Source organism: Sinohyriopsis cumingii, unplaced genomic scaffold, assembly GCF_028554795.1.
Source record: "Sinohyriopsis cumingii isolate HCF-2022 unplaced genomic scaffold, ASM2855479v2 utg000426l, whole genome shotgun sequence".
NCBI classification, from domain to species: domain Eukaryota; kingdom Metazoa; phylum Mollusca; class Bivalvia; order Unionida; family Unionidae; genus Sinohyriopsis; species Sinohyriopsis cumingii.
The window spans coordinates 3794833-3821847 of record NW_028315897.1 but is presented as its reverse complement, the minus strand read 5'-3'; the positions used below and the strand labels follow the sequence as shown (position 1 = coordinate 3821847).

At 35.4% G+C, this 27015-nt stretch overlaps 2 protein-coding genes across 3 annotated transcripts in view; both read left to right on the top strand.

Moving 5' to 3' along the window:
* Nucleotides 1-7740: 7740 nt before the first annotated feature.
* LOC149774084 (E3 ubiquitin-protein ligase TRIM45-like) overlaps nucleotides 7741-27015 on the top strand; it is a 330018-nt gene continuing 310743 nt past the window's right edge. For both annotated transcript variants that reach the window (XM_089945723.1, XM_089945721.1), the window contains exons 1-3: nucleotides 7741-8966; nucleotides 11588-11611; nucleotides 15961-15984. In XM_089945723.1, the coding sequence (XP_089801849.1) occupies nucleotides 7935-8966; nucleotides 11588-11611; nucleotides 15961-15984 (1080 nt within the window). In that variant the 5' untranslated portion in view covers nucleotides 7741-7934. The remainder of the gene's footprint in view (nucleotides 8967-11587; nucleotides 11612-15960; nucleotides 15985-27015) is intronic.
* LOC149774089 (uncharacterized) overlaps nucleotides 17158-27015 on the top strand; it is a 46400-nt gene continuing 36542 nt past the window's right edge. The window contains exons 1-2 of the mRNA XM_089945837.1: nucleotides 17158-17196; nucleotides 20560-20583. Of these exons, the coding sequence (XP_089801963.1) occupies nucleotides 17158-17196; nucleotides 20560-20583 (63 nt within the window). The remainder of the gene's footprint in view (nucleotides 17197-20559; nucleotides 20584-27015) is intronic.

Here is a 27015-nt window from a genome sequence, read left to right as displayed (position 1 = left end):
CCCAGACCTATATTAAATATATTCACTTATTCCATTAATAATGATCATGATATTAAGCCCAAACACATATATAATATTCTACCTATGAATTAGGAGTTTACAAAATAAAATAGAACAATAATTTCAGGTCAAGCAGAAACTGTAAAACCATACTCAGTAACATTTGTGTTTCCTTATGCAGCTGGGACAATTATTAGTGCACAAACATATATTGGAAACACATTTTAATCACCATGCTGCAATGATTTAGGTCTTTGTTGTGCAGAAAATTCAACGACTGAAAAATCGATTTTCTTTTAATACCAAATGCATCTGCAAATCGTCCTGTGTCATTGAACAATAACAACAACTGCTGTATAACACTGTAATGTTTTCATATTGTGGGCATTGTAGCACCAACTCATGTGCCCAAATGTATCGTGAGTTTAAAAACGTAATTGACGAGCAGCAATTATGGCGACTTGTGGTCGATGTGAAGCAAAGAAGTTCATGTATATGAAGAAAGGCGCACACGGATTTAAAAGGTAGTGTCAAGTTTGAAGGATTGTGATATGCTCCATCATGTAATCACCATTATTTATTTTATCATGTCAGGTCTGGAATACTGTGATACACCCCGTTTATTCATTCGCATCCATAGTGTCCCATTGGAAATACTGTGATATGCTCCACCTATTACTGCCATTATTTAGTCTCGGGTTATGAATTGATTGATTCACTGCATATGTTCATGTTCATCATTTGGAGTCAAGTTAGGGAATATTGCAATGTATTATGCATGTACATATATATATATATATATATATATATATATATATATATATATATATATATATATATATATATATACATACATACATACATACATGCATACATGCATACACACACATACACATATACACACATCCATACATACATACACACACATACATACATACACACATACACACATACACACACATACACACACAAATACATACACACATGCAGTGCATACATACATACATGCATACATAGATACATACATACATACATACATACATACATACATACATGCATGCATGCATGCATGCATACATACATACATACATACATAAATGCATACATACATACATAGCTACATACATACATACATACATACATGCATACATACATACATACACACATGCATCCATACATACATACATACATACACACACATATACACACACATACATACATACATACATACATACATACATACATACATAGTTACATACATACATACATACATACATACATACATACATACATACATGAATACATACATACATACATACATACATACATACACACATGCATACATACATACCCACACATATACACACACACACATACATACATACATACATACATACATACATACATTCACTACACGCAACACATTACTCATACAGTATTCTTTTGGAATATAGTACCTCATTATAAGTTAATTACTTTTAGCAAAAGGAGGGTGTGGCTATCGATCGCATTATATATATATATATATATATATATATATATATATATATATATATATATATATATACATAGTTACATACATACATACATAGATACATACATACATACATATATATGAACCTCACATTCATTAAATAAATCGTTTTTGCATGGTCTCATTTCTTATAAGTAAATAAATAAATAAATATATATATATATATATATATATATATATATATATATATATATATATATATATATATATATATATATATATATATATATATATATATATATCAGCAGTGTTGTAATCAAGGTGTACTTTATCAGGTATCAGTTTTTAAATCGGCATTTTAAAGATTTGACTGTTCTAAATTTCCTATAAGGATGCATACATTGTTCAAAGGATATATCACTGCCCTCTCGCACCATATCTGTCTGCAGATAGCTTGCACCTGTCTGTAAACATTATATACATGTCATACGTGATGTGTTAATAGATTAATGCATGTATCTTTTGCTATTTGTTTTTCAAATGAACATCATAGACTATTGCCTGCCATAACTTAATGCAGCAATAGATTAATCTCTTTAGTGTTATATTGATATTATGATTCAAAATGAACGTCAAAAGCCCTTGCCTGCCATTGCATCATGCACCAATATATATATATGTGTACATGTATATAGTGTTATTATAATTTCAAAATGTATACAATGTTTATGTTTGTTATTATAATTCCAAATTAGCATCATATGCCTTTACTTCTCATTACTTGATGCACCAGTACATCAGTGTATATAGTGTTTATGTTTGTTAATATGATCTCAAATAAGCATCAAGGACCCTAGCCTGTCATTGCTTTATGCACGACAAGATCAGTGTATAAAGTGATTATTTTTGTTATTATGATTTCAAACTAGCATCATAGACCTTTACTGTCAACTCTTAATGCACCACTAGATCAGTGTATATAGTGTTTATGTTTGTTATTATCATCTCAAATAAGCATCAAGGACCCTAGCCTGTCATTGCTTGATGCACGACAAGATCAGTGTATATAGTGATTATGTTTGTTAATATGATCTCAAATAAGCATCAAGGACCCTAGCCTGTCATTGCTTGATGCACCAGTAGATCAGTGTATATAGTGATTATGTTTGTTATTATGATTTCAAACTAGCATCATAGACCTTTACCTGTCAACACTTGATGCACCAGTAGATCAGTGTATATAGTGATTATGTTTGTTATTATGATTTCAAACTAGCATCATAGACCTTTACCTGTCAACACTTGATGCACCAGTAGATCAGTGTATATAGTGTTTATGTTAGTATGATTTCAAATTAGAATCATAGACCCATACCTATCATCACTTTGATGCACCAATTGGTTATTGTGCATAGTGTTTGTTATTATGATTTCAATGAATATCACAGACCCAGGCTTACAATCACACACATTATCAGCAGATCAGTGTCAATGATTTTTCACTTGTAACTGAAAGGCAGAATCTTGAGTACAAAAAAGTGTTACAATTGTCATCACATCACCATGAAACATTGTACATGGCATCATCTGAATATGCATATAGTATACGTCGACTACAACATTCCTAAAGCTACAATAAGAATCCTTATCTCTCTCTCTCACACACACAAACACACACACACACATAATGTATCGGCATAGTTATTGCCATTTTCGTCTTCTCGGCAGTGTTTTTCTTATAACAAATTGTAATGCTCACTGTTAAAATGACTATTGCTGTTAGTATGGTTCCTCTAATAAAAAATGAAACAACCAATAAACAAGAACCTATACTCATAACATTGCGCATTGAGACTTTCCTTGGGCCTTCGCATATTTATCTAAGGTAAGATCATCAGACTTCAACTTCCCATGTTTCTCATTGTTGCTTTTTATTCTTTATTCCTTTATCATAAGCTACATATCCATTTTATATGCACACCTTCCTCCTGTTGTAAACTCCATTTTACTCGCAATGTGTACTTATTGTTTATCATTGGCATTTTTCTGTATTTTATTCCCTAAATTTCACACCAAAGCCAGCATAACTGCTTATAAGATGTGATATTATCTGATGACACTGATTGGATTATTGCGTCAATTTTATTCATTACACAAGGAAGGGAAGCTTTCTATTTGTGTTACAAGGTGAATATGTCAGTTGATTTCAAGTTAAAATAATGTGACAAGCTTTCCGAAGACAGCCTGTCTGCACACAATGACAAATACCTGTACATGCAAACATCATTATATTTTTGATATAACAGGAAATTAGATTAGATCTATCGACGAAACAGAGCACTAGTTAACTGAGGTCTTGAAAAGTTATTTTAAGACTTCTATACGGATATGTACCAGGAAACCGTGGACGCTATTTGGTCTATGCTCTGCAAATGTTGTACACTTAAGCAGAATGTGAGATCCTGATTAGCCCTCTACACTGTATTATCACGATACTTACAATTCGTATCGGTACATATTAAAACTGTTTTGTTATTGCTGCTTACTTCTAATATGTAATGTTTCCATGGCTTGTTCCCGTTCTATTCCTATAAAACAACAATCGTCAGCCGAAGCGAGTAAATGTAAATAGCACAGCATATGGTGTTGTGTTTTCTGTCCTTTTCTTCACAAGAAGATTGTATTTCCTTCACAGCAGTGACTGCTGCCCCGTCTTCAAAACCAATGCAGTTCACAAAGTGAATGACTGACTGATTTTAAGTATTGACATGACTGGCTTTTAAGGCCTTATCTTCCACTCCGATGGTCATGTGTGACACTACTGTTCTATTGGGGCACCAAACATATGCGCCCCTCCACTTAACACAAAAAAATAAAATAAAGATGTATTATGTGCTAGTGTTACACCCAAAGGTGTGTATGTTTTGTATTTAGAAAAATAATTTTGATCAAAATTTTAGTTTAATGCTAAATTTTGATGGGCTATTTTTAGTTTTGCGGTGTTTTCTAAAGGGTTGTTCGTCTGATAATCGGTTTAAGCCCTCATATCAGAGTTCCTTTCCTTGTTAGGTGAACTTTGCTAGAGGTCTCCTGTGTCCCATGTACGCTATGTCTATCGATGCCATATTGTATGTATGCTATATATTCTGTATGTAGGGACGGAAGAATTTTGTCAAATATATCCCAGTTGTCCTATCAGAGGTGCTTGAACTTCATCAAGTTTTAATTTTTACGAGATAACGGTATGCTAAGTCATAATTAAAAGACAACCTAGTGTTTTATATGTGTGGTTATTATGTGTCGTTCCTCGAATATTTTAGTTCTAACATAATTAAGAAAGTCTGTGCTCTAGGAAGGGTCCACATTTTCTGTATTTAGTTTTGTTTCTCTTGTCTCGGGTTATTCCTTCTGTTTTTGTTATTTAGTTTAGTCAAATAATTAAGTTTCTAAAGGCTTTAATTATTTTTTTTAAATCTTGAGTTTGAAAGGGTAACTTTTTGTTAGTTCCAGTATTTGTGTTTGTTTGTCCATTTGCTTCATTTGGGTTTTTCTGTCACTCTTTCGAAAGCCTGTTCACTTCGTGTGATTCCATGTGACGTAGCCCTGCAACGTCTGTGCATCATATTTCACCCACATGAAGATTCCTTGTATCCCTAAATTGGAAAACATTATTCATATACCTTATCATTTAAAATTAAATTTTAAAATTAAGTATGTTATACTAATATTCCTAATCTAGGTTGTCACCTGTTAGTCATATGTGTGTGAGTTAATAACAAAATAATATAACTAAGTCTGCTTCTAGATTTAAGAACAAAGACTCAACAAGACTTTGAAAGAAGGCAGCCATAGGCCTGAGTTAAGGGATGAGGTGGGGGTTCCAGCCCGCGCACTGGTGGTGACACACCCATAAAGGGTAGCAAACCGAAAACCCCACTCCCATCCCTCCCTCAGTATTGTCATGTTTCGTCCGGTTTATGTTAAAAGTGTTGTCTTCATTTTATCGAAATTGTTTCAAGAGGTAAGAGATGACGCCGATGCTCCAGCCCGTGCTTGACAGAACACGCCCCTATGTGGGCGGTAAACCAAAACCCCGTCTCCATCTACCCACTACCATGTTGAAATGGATTCCAAATATTTTTTTACAGAATGGCATCGCTGTCATTATGTATTCAAATATAAGTAAATGTGTTTTTATATTTACGAACTCAATTATAGAAATAAAAACTCTCTTGGCCTGAGTTATGTGTTTTGTACCTTTTATGGTACTCTTCAGTTACCTTACTACCTTGTAGGTGTATGTTATAACTTTTATCGTAGTCTTGTTTATCTTTATTGTTTTCTCGTATTTACTTGGCAGATAAATTATGTACAATTGATGGCATTCTTGTTTATTATTATCAATTGTACAATATACTTTGTATGGTATTGTTTTTTATCAATATGGTTTTTCTTTACTAACTGGCAAGTGTTTAATGTACTTTTAATGGTATTCATGTTTATCATGATAGTTTCAACCGATCCGGTGGCCTTGTGGTTAGAGCGTCCGCGTCGGATGAGGGAGATCGTGGGTTCAATCTTCGGCCGAGTCATACCAAAGACTTATAAGATTGGTACTAACTGCTGCCTCGGTTGGCGCACAGCATAAAGCGATTAATGTTAGGACTGGTCGGCCTGGTGAAAGGATAATGTGACTGGGTGGGACATAATGATACGTGTCTGCGGCATGATGCCCCAGTGCTGGACATCACTATAAACTTCAACACCGCAGACATCGTAGCGATATGACTGAAAAAATGTTAAAGATACGTTGCAAATCCAAATCACACGCAAACACACACACACACACACACACACATCAGTATGGTTTCATTTTAATTCATGTATAGCAATGATTGCCAAGTACACTGCATACTACTATAGACATGTAGACTATTATAAGTGTTTATAGGTTTCTCAGCACTGCGGCTCATGGACCAGAAGGTGTTCTGTGATGGACCATTGCCTGTTGTCTATTGTTCATACTTATGTGTCTTAGTGTAAGTTAGTTATCACGGCTCCTCCAAAACAACTTGAATGATTGACATCATCTTGAAATTTGTATCTTGTTAGATTGTCGTATCAAAATTGGCAAAGTCATCAAAAGACTTCATATGATGTATTATTGTCCCCACATGAACAGAATGTTGATCTAGCATCCATTGTGGCAGTCATCTTGATTATCTTAGTATTACTCCTCCTTGATACATAGTCACATTGCCATGGTAGTTGTCATCAAAAGATTTACACGATGTCTAATTTGTCTTAAATTACACCCAATATGACCATCATGACAGCCATGTTTGGTGTTTTGTTATCACCATTCTTATTTATAAAGTTGAATCAGCATGGTCTTTTTACTATACTTCTATTTATGGTGTCTGGTTAGTTTAAATGAAAACGGTGATGATATGACATCCAATATGACCATACTGGCAACCAATTTGTAAATCATACTATCTCTGTTCTTCCTGAGTGTATGTTCATATCAATACGGTTTTCACCAAGGTATTTGATATCCACTGGGTCCATAATAAAACTTTTACAAACCCTACATCTAATTTAGCTGCGACAACAGTCATCTGGAAAATAATTGTAGCAATAAACCCCTCGAATGAATGGATCTGATGACATGAACTCTACATGAACTGGCTTTCAATGGCGTCTAGTTGTTTCTAACTGAAATTGGTGCTGATCGAACATCACATATGTTTAATATAGTGTATACAATTATAATCTCTTTGTCCCTCAACATATCGAAGAAATATCATAAAATTCTGCTGCTGAAAGAAAACAACTGAAATGGTATGATCTTAAAATCCAAGACATTCTTTTCCGGTGATAGAAAGTTAATCTGTCTGAAGGACTCTTGATTTACACACAGACCAGAGTTGCTTACTTTATGGCTTTATGCCACACTGCAGACATCGTAGCGATATGACTGGAAAATTGTGAAATCTACGTTAAAAATCCAAATCACACACGCACGCACACACACACACACACACACACACACACACACACACACACTTATATTACATACAATAAGAAAATATTGCTATTACATGTTCACGAAGGGAAGTAATCCTATCACTAACTTACCTTAAACTGTGATTACCCTTGAAAAACTATTTTTATCGCACATTTCGTTATCGACGTGGGTATTTAGGTCAGTTATCTCGAACTGTATAATTCAAAGTCACAAATCCTTCGCTTGTAACATGATATGGTCATAATAAACTGAAAAACCGAAAGGGGAGTATTCTCGCAGACATCTTCTATAAAGACTTGTTTGTGGAATCGGTAAAATTATACTACAAACAATTGGGCCAGTACGTATTAGGAGGAATTGATTATATACTTCAATAGAACCGTTATAGCTTTATTCCTCCTGGTCGAAACAACACTAAAGTATTACATAATGGCGGCAAGACAACAGGAATGTAGTATTTGTATGGTTTGTTTTAAGAATCCTAAGCTAATATCATGCCACCATAGTTTTTGTTACAAGTGTCTGGATGATTATGTTCAGGTTAACCTCCTCAACGGTCGGTTTAACTGCCCCATCTGCAGGAGAAGTGTAGAACTGCCTGTAGGTGGGGTGTCGGCTTTTCAAAGTAACTTTTACATCGACACTGATGCTGGTGATACATTTGCCTGTGACATATGTGGTCCGAAAAATGTGGCATGCGGTAGATGTTTGGACTGCGAAGAGAATTTGTGCAAGTCGTGTTGTCATGTCCACGAAAAATCGAAAGCGACAAAGCATCACAAAATAAGTGACTTGGGAACACTAGATTCCGAAACAAAAGACAAAATTCGACAGCGCATATTCTGTGATCAACATCCAGATGATGAAATCAGGCTCTTTTGCAGAGGCTGTCAATCATTTATTTGTTTCATGTGCAAAGTGGTTAAGCACGAAAATCATGTAACGGAGCCTGTGCCTGATGCTGCAGCTGAAGTGAAAAAGACCCTAGAGACCAAATTGAATGAATGTTTAGACAAGCTGAGACGTGTCGAGGCTTCTAAGAAAAAGGGAGAGGAGCTGGATAAAAGCATTAATGATGCTGAGCAAGAGGAATTAAAAGCAGTTGACGACCAAGGTTCACAACTGTGCAAAGCCATTGTTCAAGAATTGGAAAAAGTGAAAGCCAGAATAAAACATGTTTACCACGACCTTAGACAGCGTAACGCAGTTTTCACAAAAGACGTGGAGGAGGATTTTAAGGCGTGCTCGAACGCAATGGACATTGCACAAACGTTAACTTATCAAGGTACAGACATCGATATAATAAAGAAAGGCCCTAACGTTAAGCAGCTGATTTCTGCAGCCATATCAAAGACTGAACAAACACCTAACACGCGGCTGGAGAACAAACTGTTTTCGCCTGCTGAAATGAAGCAATGTGATATGATTGCCTTGCTTGGAACGATGGAAGATTCAACTGAAGTAAGTATCAATTCTCGTTTGCATAGTTCTGTGTCATTAATGTTGCCATTGATAAAATAGGTTGTACCTCTAGTCAAGAGGAAACTAGAAGCTGCATTGTTTGATTTTTCTTATATTAATTTTCTATATCAATTTGATGCTGAGTTCTGAACTTTGCTATTGTACACTGTGTCGATTGCTGATCGAGGCTTTCAGAAAATACCACATCAGTATTATTCAATGCAATAACGATAAATCAATAGATAAAACAGAATGAATCGAAAGATACAATAATTAATTTGCAATGGACACACCCTATATTATAAATTAGATGCATATGTTATGAAATCAATCAAATTATACATTTGAAAAACAACAAGTGGCCATATGCATACAGATGAGTCTAAAGAAAACAATAGGTACTTATTTTACATTGTATTGACACAATGAATGCACTCCAATCTTTATACCTAGATATTGTATAAAGCCAGTGAAATATAATTGAGTAACTACATTAACATACTGCACAAGGGTGCAAGATTTAGCATATACGAACAAACCAAACAAAAAACATTTATCCGCTTGTTGTGTATGTCCATTAGTTTTACAGACCAGAAAAGTTACGTGATCCAGTCTCTTAATAAGGCAATTGTAGAAAAGATTGGGGCCAAATGTGGGTCTGTACCAATACTACATTATTGCCTCTGGGAATTATTTTCTAGGTACAGTTAGTATCTAGCTGAGGATAATTTACTTCCTTTCAAGCTTGACATTTCAAACTAAACACTTTTCCGTCTGCTCAAACTTATTTAATTTGGACACAAAGTGAAACGATATTGTCGGTATACCGTAATCCTAATACATTTCTTAGGGTGCGTGGTTTTGACGCGGATGGTCGTGCAAGTAAATATTGAAGACAGTAATTTGTAGAACATGCAAGATACCGAAGACTATAACCGGAAACACTAAAATCTATGAAGGGGATTACACTTACACTGAAACAATTCGCTTTATCATTATAAATTAATGTAAGAGTAATCTTGACTTAGTACTTTTTGGTAGTAATATGCCACATATTGCAAAATATTGCAGTCTGATTAAAACTGTATTTATAAATTTCATCATTAAATAGCATTTACAAGGTTTTTGTCAGATGTAAAGTATTCAGTGACAATTTTAGAATTGTTTTTCCAAACAACCAAACACTTTTCAGCAAATAAATGATTAACACAGATACATTTGTAAATAATATTGGACAATTATGGTTGATATTTTTATGAAAAGGTGAGTTACTGAGATGTGGATCAATAATGCATACACTATGAAAGAGTACCGCCGATTTAATGACTATTTCTAAAATAAAGGGATACAATAACACAGTTATCTGAATCATGTATACCTCATACAATTAGATTCTATACATTTATAATATATCATAAACCCAATCATGGTATATGACAGATGTGTCTTCACTATGTATTCAGATGGCACTTAGCATATCAGTAGTTTGATTTAGATTTAAGATTAATATGTAATGTATACATTATTAACATAATTGTTATTGATGTTGTTATCATTGAAATTATTTTTTTTTATAATCTGATTACATTTAACAATTTCAAAATTATGAAAAAAATGTCAGCCATTTTTTAATTATATTTTTATATTTTCATTTGTATTTATCATTGGTTTGGTAAAACATTATGCCATCTGATTTTTTGAAATTATTATTTTAGTTATTTCCTTTTCTCAATGTCCATGTACATGGTTCGTTCTGTCTTCCCTACAACTACTGCTACTAACACTAATATTAATACTGTTAGAAAAGATGTATAAATTACTAGGCATTTTATATGTAGCCAAACATTGACGTTTCTAGTTACACTTAATTTGAAAACTTAAACAATAATATAATGTCAATGGCTATTCAGACTACATTATTCAGAATGTGTGGCATATAACAAAAACGCGTTCTACTTATAATTACATTGCTCTAGTTCAAGTCATTATCTGTGCTAGATAAATTGGATCGAAAACCAGATGTGGGGTACGATTTATAAAGGACCAGAGACAGACCGTAGCTAACCCTCTTCCTCCTCCTCCTACTCACCTCCTTCTTCCCGCCTCCCTCTCTCCGTCGTAATTATATGATAGAATGGGAAAGAAAATGCGCGTAAGTAATTTTAATATAGAGAGGGAAAGTATATATCAATGCTTAAATTAGAGAGAAGAGGACATATGAGTAAAGGATATATTGGAAAGAATGGTAAGCGCTCAGGTCACAACTCAAATCGAGGATACAAAGAACAGAGCTTATTTAAATTGAGACCAATTACAGCAGTTCACTGAGTGCTTAAATGTATTGCCTATGCACTAATAACGTATGACACCAGGTAAAATCTACGTGACAGAAACGGGATAGGTTGGCGTGTCGTTCAAACATATTTACAGGAAAATACACAAAAACCTAAAATTGGTTTTACGTCATGTACGAATTCAAAATATAGTGACCATTTTGTACTAATTATATACACTGTATTTGCATTAACAACTCTGCACCTCTATAACTACTATCTATATTGAGTTCGATTCAGCGATGTCTATTTCACATTTCTAATAATATATGTATTATATCTTTTCAGGAAGAAAGAAATAAAAAAGAAAGAGTAAGTATTACCATGGCTGCTTTGTGTTTAAAGATAAATTTTATACATTCAATACAATTGATAGTTTGACGCACACATTTACTACAAACTATTCGTCGAATTTAACGCAACTTTTACGACGACTACAAGGTTATTCATTTATACTGTACTTTTTTCTTATTTAGGATATTTACATCTCCTACAGATTAATTAGCTTATCGTACCGTTTTTGTTTACTTCAACGCATAGTAAGAGTCAAAAGACACCTGAGTAATAGTGTAATATGGGTCGAAATCTTTACAACGAACTTAAGCTAGTATTACAAGATCAAAATGATAGTATACGGTGTTGATTATATTTCGAGTTTCCTTACGATTACTGTAGTAACAAACATCTTTTCCACAGTAATGCTCGGAAAAATGTGGCACATCAGAGTTCCACAAGATGTGAAACCTATTTATGTAATGTCAGTTTCCCTATGCAAGTCAATGATGTGAGACAGATTTAGATACATTACAAGAATTTAACAATAAATTTCAATATTTACAAATTACCGATTTTCATGCATGGAAACCCAACAGTATCTGTGTTTGTCTGATGTCGATTCTCTCTGTGTGCGTGCACACACACACACACACACACACACACACACACACATATATATATATATAATACTTTTGGAGTATGAGCATTTGGTCATAGCGCCCCGTTTTAAGGAATACTTAGATGTATGTGCTTACTTGTTTGATTATTGGAACTCGGTGCAGTGGAAATATTTCTTAGCCCGAAATAATTAGACTGTTGCTAGGAGCAAATGTCACCGAGTGAAGTGTAAGTGTGTTTTCTTGATGCCATGGTTTACTTTTAGTGAGTTGGGTCAGAGCCTGTCGTACCATGGTCCCTATTAAAATCTAGTGGCGTACATTGTTTGTGTGACTCAAGGTGCAGTATTTATGGTTGGAGACTGGTAAATTACACAATAGAATTAAGAAGAAGGGACTGTCTCGTCGTCCGTAGATACCGTTTATGTCGCCATGGTGGCAAATGTGATGCAGTTTTACTGGCGGAATGTGGCTCCAACCCATATTTCGACTGGCTTAAAGCGGCGTAGTCAAAATAGTTCCTTGTATTTGGGGAAGTTGAATAGTTTTGCGGCGTGAAATGCTTACGGTGGGGAAATTCGATGAGGAGAAACATTCCATATCTGCGGTTGATATACAACTTGAACTTTTTGAGAACTGGGTCATGCATTGATTTAAGTAAACTGTATGTACATAATGGACACGTTAAACGTTCTAATTTACAACTGAAGTTGTATAGTAGCCTTTGGAAATTCGAGGTAAACTTATGACTTCTAGCGCACTCGTGACAGGGTTTGACATCGCTCGATCAAGCAAATATCCTTGACTTATATATATATATATATATATATATATATATATATATATATATATATATATATATATATATATGTGTGTGTGTGTGTGTGTGTGTGTGTGCATGTATAAACGGACACATTAAGACAGACAGACAGACATATATCGCTTTCTTATTCGTGTGTAAATAGGCAGGAGCACATCAATGTTAATGAAAAACCAGTAAGTAGTTTTCGTGTTTGTCGTGTTCTTATATTGTCAAATAAAAGCGTATTAATGATTTCGTTTGAAAACAGTAACATTATCTTAGTTGTACAATGACGATACTGATTTCAGTAAATACGCAAAAACTGACACGTTTTCATCTAATGAAATTATACGTCGAGACGTGAGTATTATCGTATAGCATTGTCCACCAAGCCGTCTTTCCCGATAAGTTATTGACTACTCGGCCCATAACATTATTAATCCTTGGACAGGTTTTGATTTGGTTTTCCCCAGATATATACAGTACTAGGTTTATTTGTCATTGTTTGAAAGGATAGAGACAACCAAAACAAAACAAACACATAGACTATAGAAGGTACAGATTTAAGGCGGGCTTATCAAGCATTTGTTTTGCTCTAGTAATCAGCTGAGCTCTGTACCAGTTATATAATTTGATACAAGTTATTGACAACCTGTCTGTTAGCTTGTTTGTGTCTCTACGATCATGTATGCACCTTTTCCTTAAAGAATCAGAAGCATTACAAAGTTTCAGTGATTTAAATATGAGACAATCCATAGAGCAGATATGTTCACACGAAAACTTTAGTGAATAATCTGCTCAAGTAAAGATTTGCAACTCTGTCTTATTTGCATAAAACATTTTCGGCATATACGTGTGACAAATATATAATAAATGTGAACTATGAACAAAGAGGAAAACGGCTTTTAATGTTCTTTAGCTACCATTATAAGAGTAGCAGCTAGCTAGGAAGATATAAATTTGCAGGAATAACTCCGTGAGCTTATCTGCCATTCGATTTTTTATCATTGACATTGTCCAGCCAAGTCATCAATACAATAGGGTATATTGCTTTTATATTACGAATGATCAAACCACACAAATGTGGATTTGCGTCCTATGAATAATGTACGTTGTGTTATTGTTATAGTATTCACGGTGCAAAAGTGGAATGTTAGAGGGCATATTTAAATGATGGCATACGCTGGATACTCTGATATATATTGTTTTTACAATTTCTTAATGATAGGTTGAATCCTTCCTATTTTGCATCGCTTTTGTTATTCACGTTATCATTTGTTTTTAGTTATTCACTCGAATAATTATGTCACGTAATGTAAAGACCTATACAATTAAAGAGAATAATTTTGACGTTGACAAATATGTTCTAATAAACGTATCGTTGTATTATATATATATATATATATATATATATATATATATATATATATATATATATATATATATATATAAGCTCACCCAGACTGGTCTGAAAAGCTCATAGGATAAGATGAGCAGTTTTGACTTGTATAAATTATTATCTTTTTCTTTGAATATTCAAATATTCCCCGGGGATGATCTGCTCGAATTGTACCTAATGTGCAACATGCACGATTTATTTTGAACACCAATGTCGTTACATCATAAACTACTTATGTGCCGTCCATTTAGTACGTACGCATTGAGGGGGGAGTGGGTTAACCCAAATACGTACAATCGCGTATGGGGGATTGGGTTCTACTGATCCTGTACGTACCCATAGAAACGGGGTGGCGTGGGGTGAAACCTCGATAATAATTTGTAATACGTAACCTGTTCGACTGGGTTCAGTCGGTGTTTGAATTTTAGCGGACAAATTTATTAAAGTTACACAGTTTATTTCGTTGATGCGGCCAGAAATTCAACGTCCTTGGACTATCTGTTTTATTAAACACGTTATTATAATTAATCCTTGATCGTTTCTGCGTGGATTAAATATAGACCATTCTATACAATTGGGAGGGCTGTGCGTCAAGTGTACGTATGCAGGTGGGGGTAAAAAAAGTACGTATGTCTACAGTGAGAGGGGCAGGGGTCAAGCTTTACCAGAATTTTGCTAACGTATTAAATGGATGGCCCCTTACTCCTTCTGGCTTTCCTTTATGAAAACAAGGAGGAAACCTTTAATAAGTTTCTAATAAGAATATCTTTGTTTGTCTTTCTAGAATGCCTAAACCAGGACATACACATAAACACATTATTCACATTACATTTAGTACGAATTAAATATAAACTGGGCAATGTACTGTAATAACATCTGCTGTTTTATGACACAGTACTTACTCCATGCCTCACTTTCTTTTTTCTTCAAAAGCATGTCAACATACTGAAATTAATGTTTTCTGCTATACTGTATGATTTTGCTTATAAAGAGGGAGAAGTTGCAGGTTTGTATGCCACATAAGTAAAACGTTTTAATGGTATGCATAGTATTATTTAATTTTTGAAGAAAGCACAATGGAAAAGAAAATGACACTTAACGTTTTGAAAGAAATAAAGACGATGAGAAAAGTTGAGAACGTTATTCTATTCTGAATACAAATATATGCTTTCCTTTCCCACTTCCGCGAGTACACATTTCGGCGTCCACAGTGTAGATTCATGGTGCCGTTGATAGTTTTATGATTTGATAATATTATATGTACGGTATGAGGATGAAGGGCATGAACAAGAGCAAAACACAAACTAGCTAGAACATATTTGATGCTAAGCGGCCTAACATATTTTTGTTCATAGTAGTAATCATCAAAAGACTACATGTTACCTAAACACGTATAGGTACTCGAAGGTGGAGTACTTTGTTTCTCCTTAATTTGTATATGCTCAAGTATTGACATGCACTATATTCCCATTTGCGAATATGTGCATGCGTGGCTACTCTCATTTTCGAATGCAGATAATCAAAGTATATTTCAGCGTGTCCAATATCAGATTGTTTATTCTTTCAGGAAGAAAGGGAGAAAAAAGAAAGAGTAAGTGTTCATTTAACTGCTCTCATTAAATAAGTACAAAACATACTTTGTTAACGTTATTATATGATTGCAGAAACGCCTGTATTTATGAAAACTAAATTATTCGCCAACTATATTTTAACTACAAACCTTATAGTTATTAGTTCATCTTTCCTGCAGGTGCTTTCATATTAAGACTAAAATGTCTTAGTTATATTATATGCACCGTTTAGGGTGCAATGAATAAAACAAGACCAAAACAGAAACTGTATAGAGCGTACATTGGTTTGTCTGCCATTGTGTTTGCTATTGTGATCAGCATCGCGCTGTATCAGTTATGGGAGATGATTCAAGTCACTGAAAATCTTAAACTTTACTAGTTTACGTCTAACCGTAAAATTATTCACTTTTAACTAAACTATAAGAAGTATTGTATGGCGCAAAAACTTTGCTGTTGTTTAACTATGGCATCTTCAAAACAAGCAAAGTTGATAAAGTTGAATTTCAGAGATTTAAATACTAGACAATACCTGTATTACATTTATGCAAGCTAACACTAGATTGGAATACTCTATTTAACTAAAGGTTTAGATTGTATTTGCATTTGCCAATATATGCAAATTACCTATCCTCTCTTTTGGGAGGAAATAAGCGAAGTTTGTATTACGGTCTCTAATATAACATTTAATATATATTTTTTCAGGAGGAAAAAGAGAAAAAAGAAAGAGTAAGTATTGATACCTCTGCTTTCAGCCATTAGGAACAAATTGTGCATTGCAGAGGGTTATCATGTGATTGCATTTATTGCAATTAACTATATGCCAAATTTATCTAACCTTTCAACTACCGTGATATCACCAGTTCATATCTGTTTCGTCTTTCCTGCACATCGTGTCTTTAGTATATAAGCTCAGATGTTAATAAAATCCATTTCTGGTCTAATTATTTCATTCAGCTCATGCTTATATATTTTTCTCTTTGAGTCAACTAACACCGAATTACCATTATAATACAGGTAGAGATCTTCTAGCGTGGAAGATGTCAATTTACATTACAAGTGTGGAATAATGGGATAAGTTGCATAATGTAGTTTGAAATCTCTAATCATTACTAAAATACGCATTAGTGTACTGGAATAATTGCCTGAGACTACCTAAATCTCGAGGCCTCCAAAGTGAATATCATCGTGTAGGTATGATTGTGTGGAATGATCCCAGTCTCGAGGCCTTCAAGGTAGGTATCTTCGTGTGGGTATGATTGTGTGGAATGATCCCAGCCACGAGGCCTCCAAAGTGTGTATCATCGTGTAGATATGCTTGTATGGAACGATCTGAATGATGCAAATCCTTTGTATGAGATCTCATAATCATTATAGTTAAGTATATAACTTACCAAGGAACCATTATTTTCGTACCCATGTTTCGTTTATCTGCTTTCAAGTGTCGTGATTTTGTCGCGCTTGTCCGAAATGGAAGTCAAATTTATTTAGCTGTTAAACACATTATATGCATATAGAAACTGAAATTAAAATTAAAGCAATAAGAATAAATATCAATAAATAATAAATGTGGCCATGTTATAAAATTTTCTCACATACACCTTATTATAATCGTCAATCGCCGGAGATTAAATTCAGATTGAAACATTCAACGCTTATCCAGAAGGATACATAATCGTCTCTGGCGTTTGTGCTTATGATTAGATTTGATTATTAACAAATAAGGTTGCAGAAGGTACAAAAAGCTGGCAGAGGATGTAAACGTCAGTACTGATTTAGCTCGACTTGTTAATGAATATCTACTTCAAAACGGTGTTACCAGACCCTCACATACACTGAAATATAACATTGATATAACGTTGATAAAGGTCAAGTAGAATGGGACCGCTGAATTTACCTGAATGTGTCACTACCAACTTGACGTCAACTTGGAATCATCGTACGTGCAGGTGAAAATGCTATGACATTCAACGCGACAGCGCATTCATAATCTGGCCTGGATTGCTTCTACAACCTTCCATGTTAATTATGTTAAGCAAACATTGACTGGGCAAGCAGTAAAAGACAAACCTGGTCTTCAACAAGGACACACTTGTTCGGGTAATAGTTACTGGGCAAAAACAAGCGTCTGATATAAAGGGTGCCAGCGTAAAAGCGTGCTTACGGATGAAAAGGTTTCTGAACAAGTAGATTCCAATATGGTCCAAAATTGAGATATTCCCGAGGCAGCTGTTTTTAAAAACTAATTAAAGTATGACAAGTGTGGCAGTAAAAAGGGTTATTTTTTGTATAAATTCGCATGCGTATTGTGCAAACACCCGACCGTGAGACGGGACAAGGTCTGCCTGTAGTGCAATTGAAATACGTGACTGTATTATTGATAGAAAAATATGATGGACCCTCAGTCTTACGTACATCAAAATAAACATAATCGAAGCGGAACAACAGCTGCGAAATTAAATTACTAAGAGGACCGTGCTGATCGGGATATACAAACAAATGTTTTTGATATTGGATGCTACTTGCGGTTTTGATGTAGTAACAACTGTTCGTCCTGGTGTAACTGGAATCACGACAACATCAACCAGTTTAAGTGCACTAATAGTCATTGTTGTAAGCGCTATATCGATAGCAACTTGTGTTTCTGGTGGCGCTAGCAAATTAATTTCGACGCGACCACATTCACGAACGTGTGTCTATTCCGAATTACTTGAGGCCACACAGAGCTGTATCAAAATGACCAGTACATTGTACTCGGTAACAACAAAGTATACAATTTTACTTGAAGCTGTGTTTGAGATTGTGATGGCAGAATGCGAAATCACAGACAATTACGATCACAAATACGAAACAGCTCGGAATCACAGAAAGTATAAGTCGAATAAACAAACAGAAGCAACATTTATTGATCGATATGGTTGCCTGTCTGAATACACTTTCTGTTTTTGTTTCCACAATTACTGCAGACTAGAGTAGTATGATAATGGGCAGTTTGAACCTTGGTGTTTTTATTATTGGACAACTGACACCAGTAGAAGACTCTAACCCCGTTGCTGGCTCACTTACATAACGTGTGTGCTTATAACCCCATGGGGCTAAATTAAAAGAGATCAAACATGTATCAATCGCGTTGGGGCTAACTGTGTCACACTGGGTAGAGGCAATGACGGGTTTCAGTTGGCCAGTAGATTGCAAAATTGAATTTTGATTTCTTAAACATTCTCCTTGCTTGGTTTTACCCCGATAATTCTTCAATATGTGGCTAGCAGCACATTCGGCAGAAGATCAAATTATGGATCGTATATATATATATATATATATATATATATATATATATATATATATATATATATATATATAATTCTGGTAACTCTTGAGATTATAGGGTTCATTGTACCAATCAGCTGTTTTAATTCTGGTTTCATCCTCGTGACCAAGATGCCATCATTATAGGTACTTAAATTCCGAAGTAGCTATAACAATTTTTCAGTCATATCGCTATGATGTCTGAAGTATTGCGGTTTATAGTGATTTTTAGCAGCGGGACATAATGACACAGACAAGAAGCATAATGTCCCACCCAGTGACATTATCCTTACACCAGGCCGATTAGTCCTAACAATAACCTCTTAATGCTGAGAACGAAAGAAGGACGCTACTAGTACCATTTGTTTGTCTTTGGAATGATTCGGTTTGGGGTATGAACCCGCGACCTGCCGCATTCAAGGCGGAGGCTCTAACTACTCAGGGCACCGAAGCGGTCGGAAAATAAACTGTCCATTTTTACCAACGTGCCGAAATATCCTTTCCAGTATTACGGCTCCAGCCTTGACTTGTAGTTCTAATGCCCCTTTCTTCAAAACGTGGTGGCCGTAAAGGAAAGAATCATTTCTGCTATATTATATGATGTGGGAAATTCCAAAATTGTAAGGTTTTGGTAATAGTACAATACAATCATCAAGTGTATAAATTACGTTATTAAAATATTGAAGTGACAATATATTGATTTGGGAAAGAACATGAAGGATAATGTTTATCGAGAAATAAAAAAGATGAACATGTTTCAGAACTTTTCACTATTCTGGTAGGAAAGATTCAAGTTCTCTGCAATCATTCCTGAAAACACTTTATGGCGTCCAGGGTACGGTTTTTTATATAATGGGCCCACGTAACCATTGCGAGATAGGTGATTATATAATACTAGAGGCAGCATTTAAGGGCGAAAGGCGTGAGATAAGAATAAAACTTTAGAAAGTACAGACTTGATGATGGGTTGTCTGCCATTTTATCTGTTTGTTTCATTCAGGCACGCATTATATATTTTACCTAAACAATCACAAGTACTGTCTGGTGGAAAACTTTGACTTCTTTAATAAGTCTATAGAGTAAAGAATGAAAATTTGAAATTCAGAGATATAAATGCGAGACAACCCGTAGAGAACGGTTCTTCTAACTCCCTCCATTTTTGCGGAATGTAATTACATACTCAGTAATTCCGTTTGCTTACATGGGTATGCGTGTCCGTTTCCTCTTCAAGAGCAAGAAACCGAAATTTGTTTCACTTTGTCAAATGTCCGATATATTTTATATCATTTCAGGAGGAAAGAGAGAGAAAAGAAAGAGTAAGTATTTATACAAATGCTTTCAGATAAAGTACAAATCACGCCTGACATACATTGGCAGTTATGACTGTAAAGATTCGTATAGAAAGCAAAAATATTCGTCAGATTCGAAATAATATTTTACCACGGACTATTATGTTATCGGTTCATCTCGGACCTATTTTGTATTATGTTTTACTTTGGCTGAAATGTTAATAAAGCCATTTTCAGTAACTTTGGTTATCTTGATGATTTTGCTTCAGCCCATAACGAGACACTCATTATTTTGAGTCTAGTATTACATTATGCATTGTTATAATACATGTATATATTTGCTACATGCAAAGAGGTAAATTAGTATTACAGGTACGAGATAATATATTTTGAAAATCGCCCAAATGTCGGAGTTTGCAACAGTTCAACATTTAACATCAATTAAATATAATGCAAAATGAAATCCTCCTCAAGGATATGTCGAAAATGATCCCACGCCAAAAGTGGTGAAGCCGGAGCCGACTCTGTGGAAGGGTATAACCCCCCAACATCGATGATAATATACAGCTTCGACTCTTTGCAATAGGATCCGCACTAGATAGTCCGCATGTGAGGAATAAAAACAAAAATTGTTCTATGCAATATGAAGGCTTTTATGAAAGATACAAACTTAATCGCGAAAAACAAAATATAATTTTGGACGAAATACAGCAAATTTGGTGAAGATACCAAAGGGAATTTATATTTTATCCCGAGATTGGCGATCCGTTGATAACTATGTTGCAACACAAGAAATTACGGTTGCAGTCGAGGGAAAACTACATACAAAGATCCGTATGTTATAGAAGAGTTGTATAAAGTATTTCTTGAAGAATGCCACACGACGCCAACGCGCGAACACACTTTCACAGCAACAATACCACAGGAGGTACAAACAAAAATTATCAAATATTTTGTCCAAGCTGATCCCTTAAATTTACCACTAATTGTCGGTGACGCTATCACAGATCATCCCGATTTTTGTCCATCAACAAGTGGGGTATCTTAAATGTCACAGGTAGATTATGTTACGGGATTCGCAAGTGATACATTTTTCATTGATGAAATTTCGAAGTCACATCGCGAGGATCGAAATCAGTGTTTCCTCCGTCTTTAGAATATCAGATGCTGAAATGCATGTACAAATCTCGAGAAAATAAGGAACTACAAACATCGACGACGCATTTAAAACTGATGTAGATACACAGGATAATAAAATAGCATACGTATATATCATTGATGATGTGACATTGTGGAACCGTTTCGCGAATATATTTCGTTCCAGTGCAAATATTGTCTAAGGACACTAACGGTAGTGTGTGTTATTGTTTTGTCCAGGGCACTAGTCATTCTAGTCACGACAATTAGCTCCCAGAAGATGATATCAACTCGAATCCAAACCCCACGCCACCTAAAATCCCTGTGATAGAAATTATAATCATGACATAAATTATCTGTTTGCGCTCAAATAATGATTGCTAAAATTAGTTCTGGGTGTTATGAATTCTCCTACGGTTAAAACTGGCGCTCTAGTGTCAAAGATTTTGCAATTGGCAGATATCGGAGTCGTTGACGATAATGTAGTCGCGGAGTTAATAATCGCGATCTCAGTAGGATGTGTCGGGTGGAAATTATATCGCGATAAACAACAAAAGTCGACGTCCTTAACGCAGGAAAATCACAAACACGGATGCGTAAGCGATAGCGTATTAAAATATCTTAATGTGCCAAGATCTGGATGATCAGTAAGTTGCGACACTAATATTGGAGGTGGCGTGGCTGCTCCCGTTGTAGCATCATTTCCAGGTTACCTTTTCCTGTATATGCTTCACGTTGCAGATTCATTTGTCACTTAGGTAACTGTACATTAAATAACACCTCATGGAAATCATATGCAGATTTTCTCAGATTCATAGATCTAATGTCAGATGTAGTTGTTCCATGAAGGGTAAGAATTTTTGCTGTGCCGTCTACAGTGGTTGGATTTCTGTAATTGATCTGTGCCTCGAGATCAACACATTTTAATCTCGAGCGTTGGATGTTGTGTATGAGAGGCATCATCCCCGCAAATTAATGTTCCCAACGGGATTATTAAGAAACATGTAATAGCAAACGCTATGGTAAGTCAGTCCATACTGGCGTCTGTGCAACCGTCAATAGTTCTTGTAATAAAGTAAAAGAACAAGTTATTGACATCAAATGCGCCCGTAAAACTCGACATCCTGTATTTGCGTAAGCAAATACAAAGTTAAATTGTCACTTTGCAAACAACTTAAATCTCAACAACAAAATAATTTAAGTTGGCGGAATAACTTGACAAGTGCGATAACAATCAGGATAATTCCCAGCGACCAAAGCTGGGGAAATAGGATGCTATTGAAATCTGGGACATTTGATACATTCGCGTGATCGTGCCTGTGGCAGCGTATTCCACGTTGGCGATAGCGTTTATCTTCGCTCGTTTAGCTTCAGTGACTCACAACACGGCATTTCTCGCTATTGGCCTGTCAAATAATTCTTGAATCGAGGATCAAAGCGGCACTGCTCCAATCATCGTAGTGATCGTTCTTTCGGGTCATTACAACGTAACTACATTTATCGCGCGGACGCAACTTCTCGTTTTAAAATAAGAATAGGGTTTATAACGAGCATGATGCAATTACGACTGTGATTGTCCCACGGGTTTACTCTCTTGTTGTGATCGATTAAATGCGTAACTACGTAGATACCAAGCCATAACTGCAATGCCAGTAGCTGGTACAGGAAAGTAACATTTCCATTGGTCAGAATCTTACCACGTGATCAAAACGAATTGCGTTCATTTCTGTATGAACTGTAAGGAGAACTACTTTTCCACTTATATACATAGATTCACGTGTACAGCACCAGATAAACACCTCCAGTTAAGGCAGACATGAAGTAAGCATTAAAAAAAAAAAAACATTCTAACAAACAAACAAAAAATAATTGAAAAAAAATGGCTTCCATTGGTTGAAGGATTGGTATTATGATGACCTTATTGCGATCAAGCTGGACATCCCAAGTGCTATAAATAGCTACGTAACAGAAAAAAACACAAACATGTATTACTACGCTCAATTAAGATTTCTGTTTTTTAATGATGCAAACAAAATAACATAAATAATTAAAATTTCAATTATAAGAGTTTAACGTTGTTTTTTCTGAGTTCATCGTGGTACAACCTGTCAGTTGCCGACTCACACAGCTTACATAACACCCTTCGGGCGTTATTTGCCATGTGAGTCGGCAACTGACAGTTTGAACCACGATGAACTCAGAAAAAACAACGTTAAACTCTTACTTGACGAGGGAACGATGGATGGGCCGGTCGGAATGAACAATAAAACAACCACAAATATACCAATACTATAGTTGGAAGCCAGTGTGGAAGGTAAACAATATACGAATCAAAATAAATCAACATCAGTGTTAGTCACGGCGATTGACTCTAATCAGATGCTGTGTCCCAATAAGCGTTTGTTAACGTCTGGTCAGAATCTATTCGTCTTTGTTACAACCTTGATACTTTAAGACTATCAAGCCTCGAAATTGTTGCCACTAACCGTAGCAACTATGACAGAGGCGATTAATGACTGTAAGAAATCTTCAACGTATTTAGCACTTCCAGTTGCGATTGATGACGTTGTGAAAAATTATACCTGAATCACAAAGGCTACTGGCCAGTTAGGTGTTCATACATAGAGTACACATCCATAGCGGTGGTCAATTGCCTGGCCGTTAAAAATGCAACAAAGCGGACCGGGACGCATAAACAATATTCTAAGAGGCTCTGTTGATAATTCACTGGGTTATAGAACCACCGAAGCAGCAAGAAAGCTAAAAGTAATTAGCTGATGTTTGAAGCTTGGAACATCTTGCGAAGTTAGGCGAGATAAATACCTCATGAGACATATTCGAATAGAAGCTGAGGAAAATATGGCGTCATCTTCATTCAGATACTGAAAAACGTAAGAATAAAATGACAAATCTTCTCGTTGATGATAAATAGTAACAATCATAAAAAATAACAAAGAGTATCGATGAATTCGATACATTGTTGACCCACGGGGTATTATCGAGATCGATGCCGACATAGATCAAATGGGACGAGATGTTAAATGGGAATTGTTGCCGTGAATAGTCAAAGTGTACAACAAGGACTCCTATTATCCTTGATGAGATTAAGACATCAAAATAGGAGTAAACATATTTCAAGAGAAATCGAATACGACCGTGCCTGTTACTAATGATTACGTTCGGATGGAAAAGCTTTTGAAACACAACACAATGATATCACTTCATTCGGCAAGCGGCTGTGAATATAATGTGACTCTTGAACAATCCCGAATATAATTCAACGTATCCATATTACATCATACCTGACTTTTAACACTATCCTCGCGGATGTGGGTAATTAGCTATGACATATTGATAACGGATTTCATGGAAGGACTACAACCTGAAATACGCACGCTGACTACCACGGAAGAAAATAAAGGTGGTTCCCTCGGTGAGCTAAATAAAAAATTGTCATTGATTGAAAATCACAACGCAGGCGACGAGTCTAAACTTACACAGATTGAAACACAACTCAACTAATCAAGGATATAATTATAACATTTAAACTTTATATCTTTGAACAAAAAACACAATTTACCACCAGAGATAATTTTGTATCCTCCAGAACCAATACACTCAATACCCTATTGGGGTTTGACCGTGGCGACGTATCTGTCATGAATACTATCACGCCGACTTGTACCAAAATCAGAACAGTGCAAACAAGTATTTCGGAGGAACCAGTTATTTGTACCCACTTAGATGAAACACTTGCCGAAGTTGGCCTAATCAATTATAACATAGCGGTGATTACAAATAGTTCTAACCGAATCATGCCACCCCAGCTAAATATTCCCGTATTTGTGCGGATAATTAAAAATCACATCAACATATAATACAAGTCGAAAGTAAAAATTTCACAACTCATCGCATATGGATAAATCGAGTCACATTTTGTTACGTAGCTACTGCACAAAGAGACGATTTAACGAGAACACTAATATTTCCGGCGACTTATGCGTATCTTCGTCCATAGAAAAGCATTAAGATAGAAGATCAATTCGCATATGTATTGATCGCAACACAAACAAATGCATTCAATTTATTACTGGACAAAGACGTCAGTAGTACAACTGTGACATGACAGTATTTGCCATGTTATAATATAGTGCTGAATATAATTTGTATTGTACAATGTTTAGGAGACGTTGCTAGTTAAATACAAATAAGTATGCATACATTAAATATAACACAATGGAGATATAAAAAAGGCCAAAATCAGACGCAGTTGGAGACGGAAATGAAAGTAGTCCCGTTTATGTACTGGGCTAGATATCGTCATGAACGTGCTTATAATGATAATCTTTTGCATCACTAATATGTGATTCTGTATATGTGGCCGTGACGATACAACATTGGATATTATACTTAATTTTCAAATATATACACGTTGTATTGTTTTTCGGGTTCACGACATAATTGATTGTATTTCGTACCTTTATGAATGCTTTTTGTATGTGCCAGATTTGTTTCACAGAACCGATTGATACTTCTGAGAAACGCCAAAGTATTCGAGATAAGTTGTACACGCGAATACGCCTGTCATTGACATCATATATCATAAGTGATACGAGCTGTGTCAGAATCATATATTGGTGTGATCGCGGGATGACAAGTTGAAGAATGTTTTATCACGACGCTGAATTAGGTGGCACTGTATGATGCGGGTACAATGTTGAACATCTAAATTAAATATGCCATGGTATTGTCCAAGTAATGCTTAACCACAACACTGCTACAGCACTTAATAGAAGTTAAAATCCACGACTGATATACTATGCAACGAAGCACCACAGCATGAACACTGCCATATTTGTCCGGAAACACACAGCGGTGACTATAGAGATGATTATGCATCTGATATGCGTAAATATGAGGCCGCATATTACACAATCAACCCCTGAGAACATATGTGTGTGATGTCATCACGAAAACCTTTACGATAACACCGCGAAAAATCAATAGATATTTCTGGAACGATGAATGTAAATGACACAAGCGGTACAGTACCAGTACCAGTTATAGTCCATGAGGAGTTGCTGCGAAGACGCAATGTAGTCGCTGATAGATTCATGTTTAATGAGTTTCATGGGATATTGCAAGATATAATGAATAATAAAGACAGCAGAACATAGTGGATTTCTCTTGAAAGATGGATGACGACAGCCAATCATGTAGTTGTATTAGACGGGAGGGTAAGAAATAGCTAAAGTCATTGCACAAGTTAGATATTATCAGGTCGAGTCATCTCTAGAATAAAGAAAAAGTGACTTTTCAATT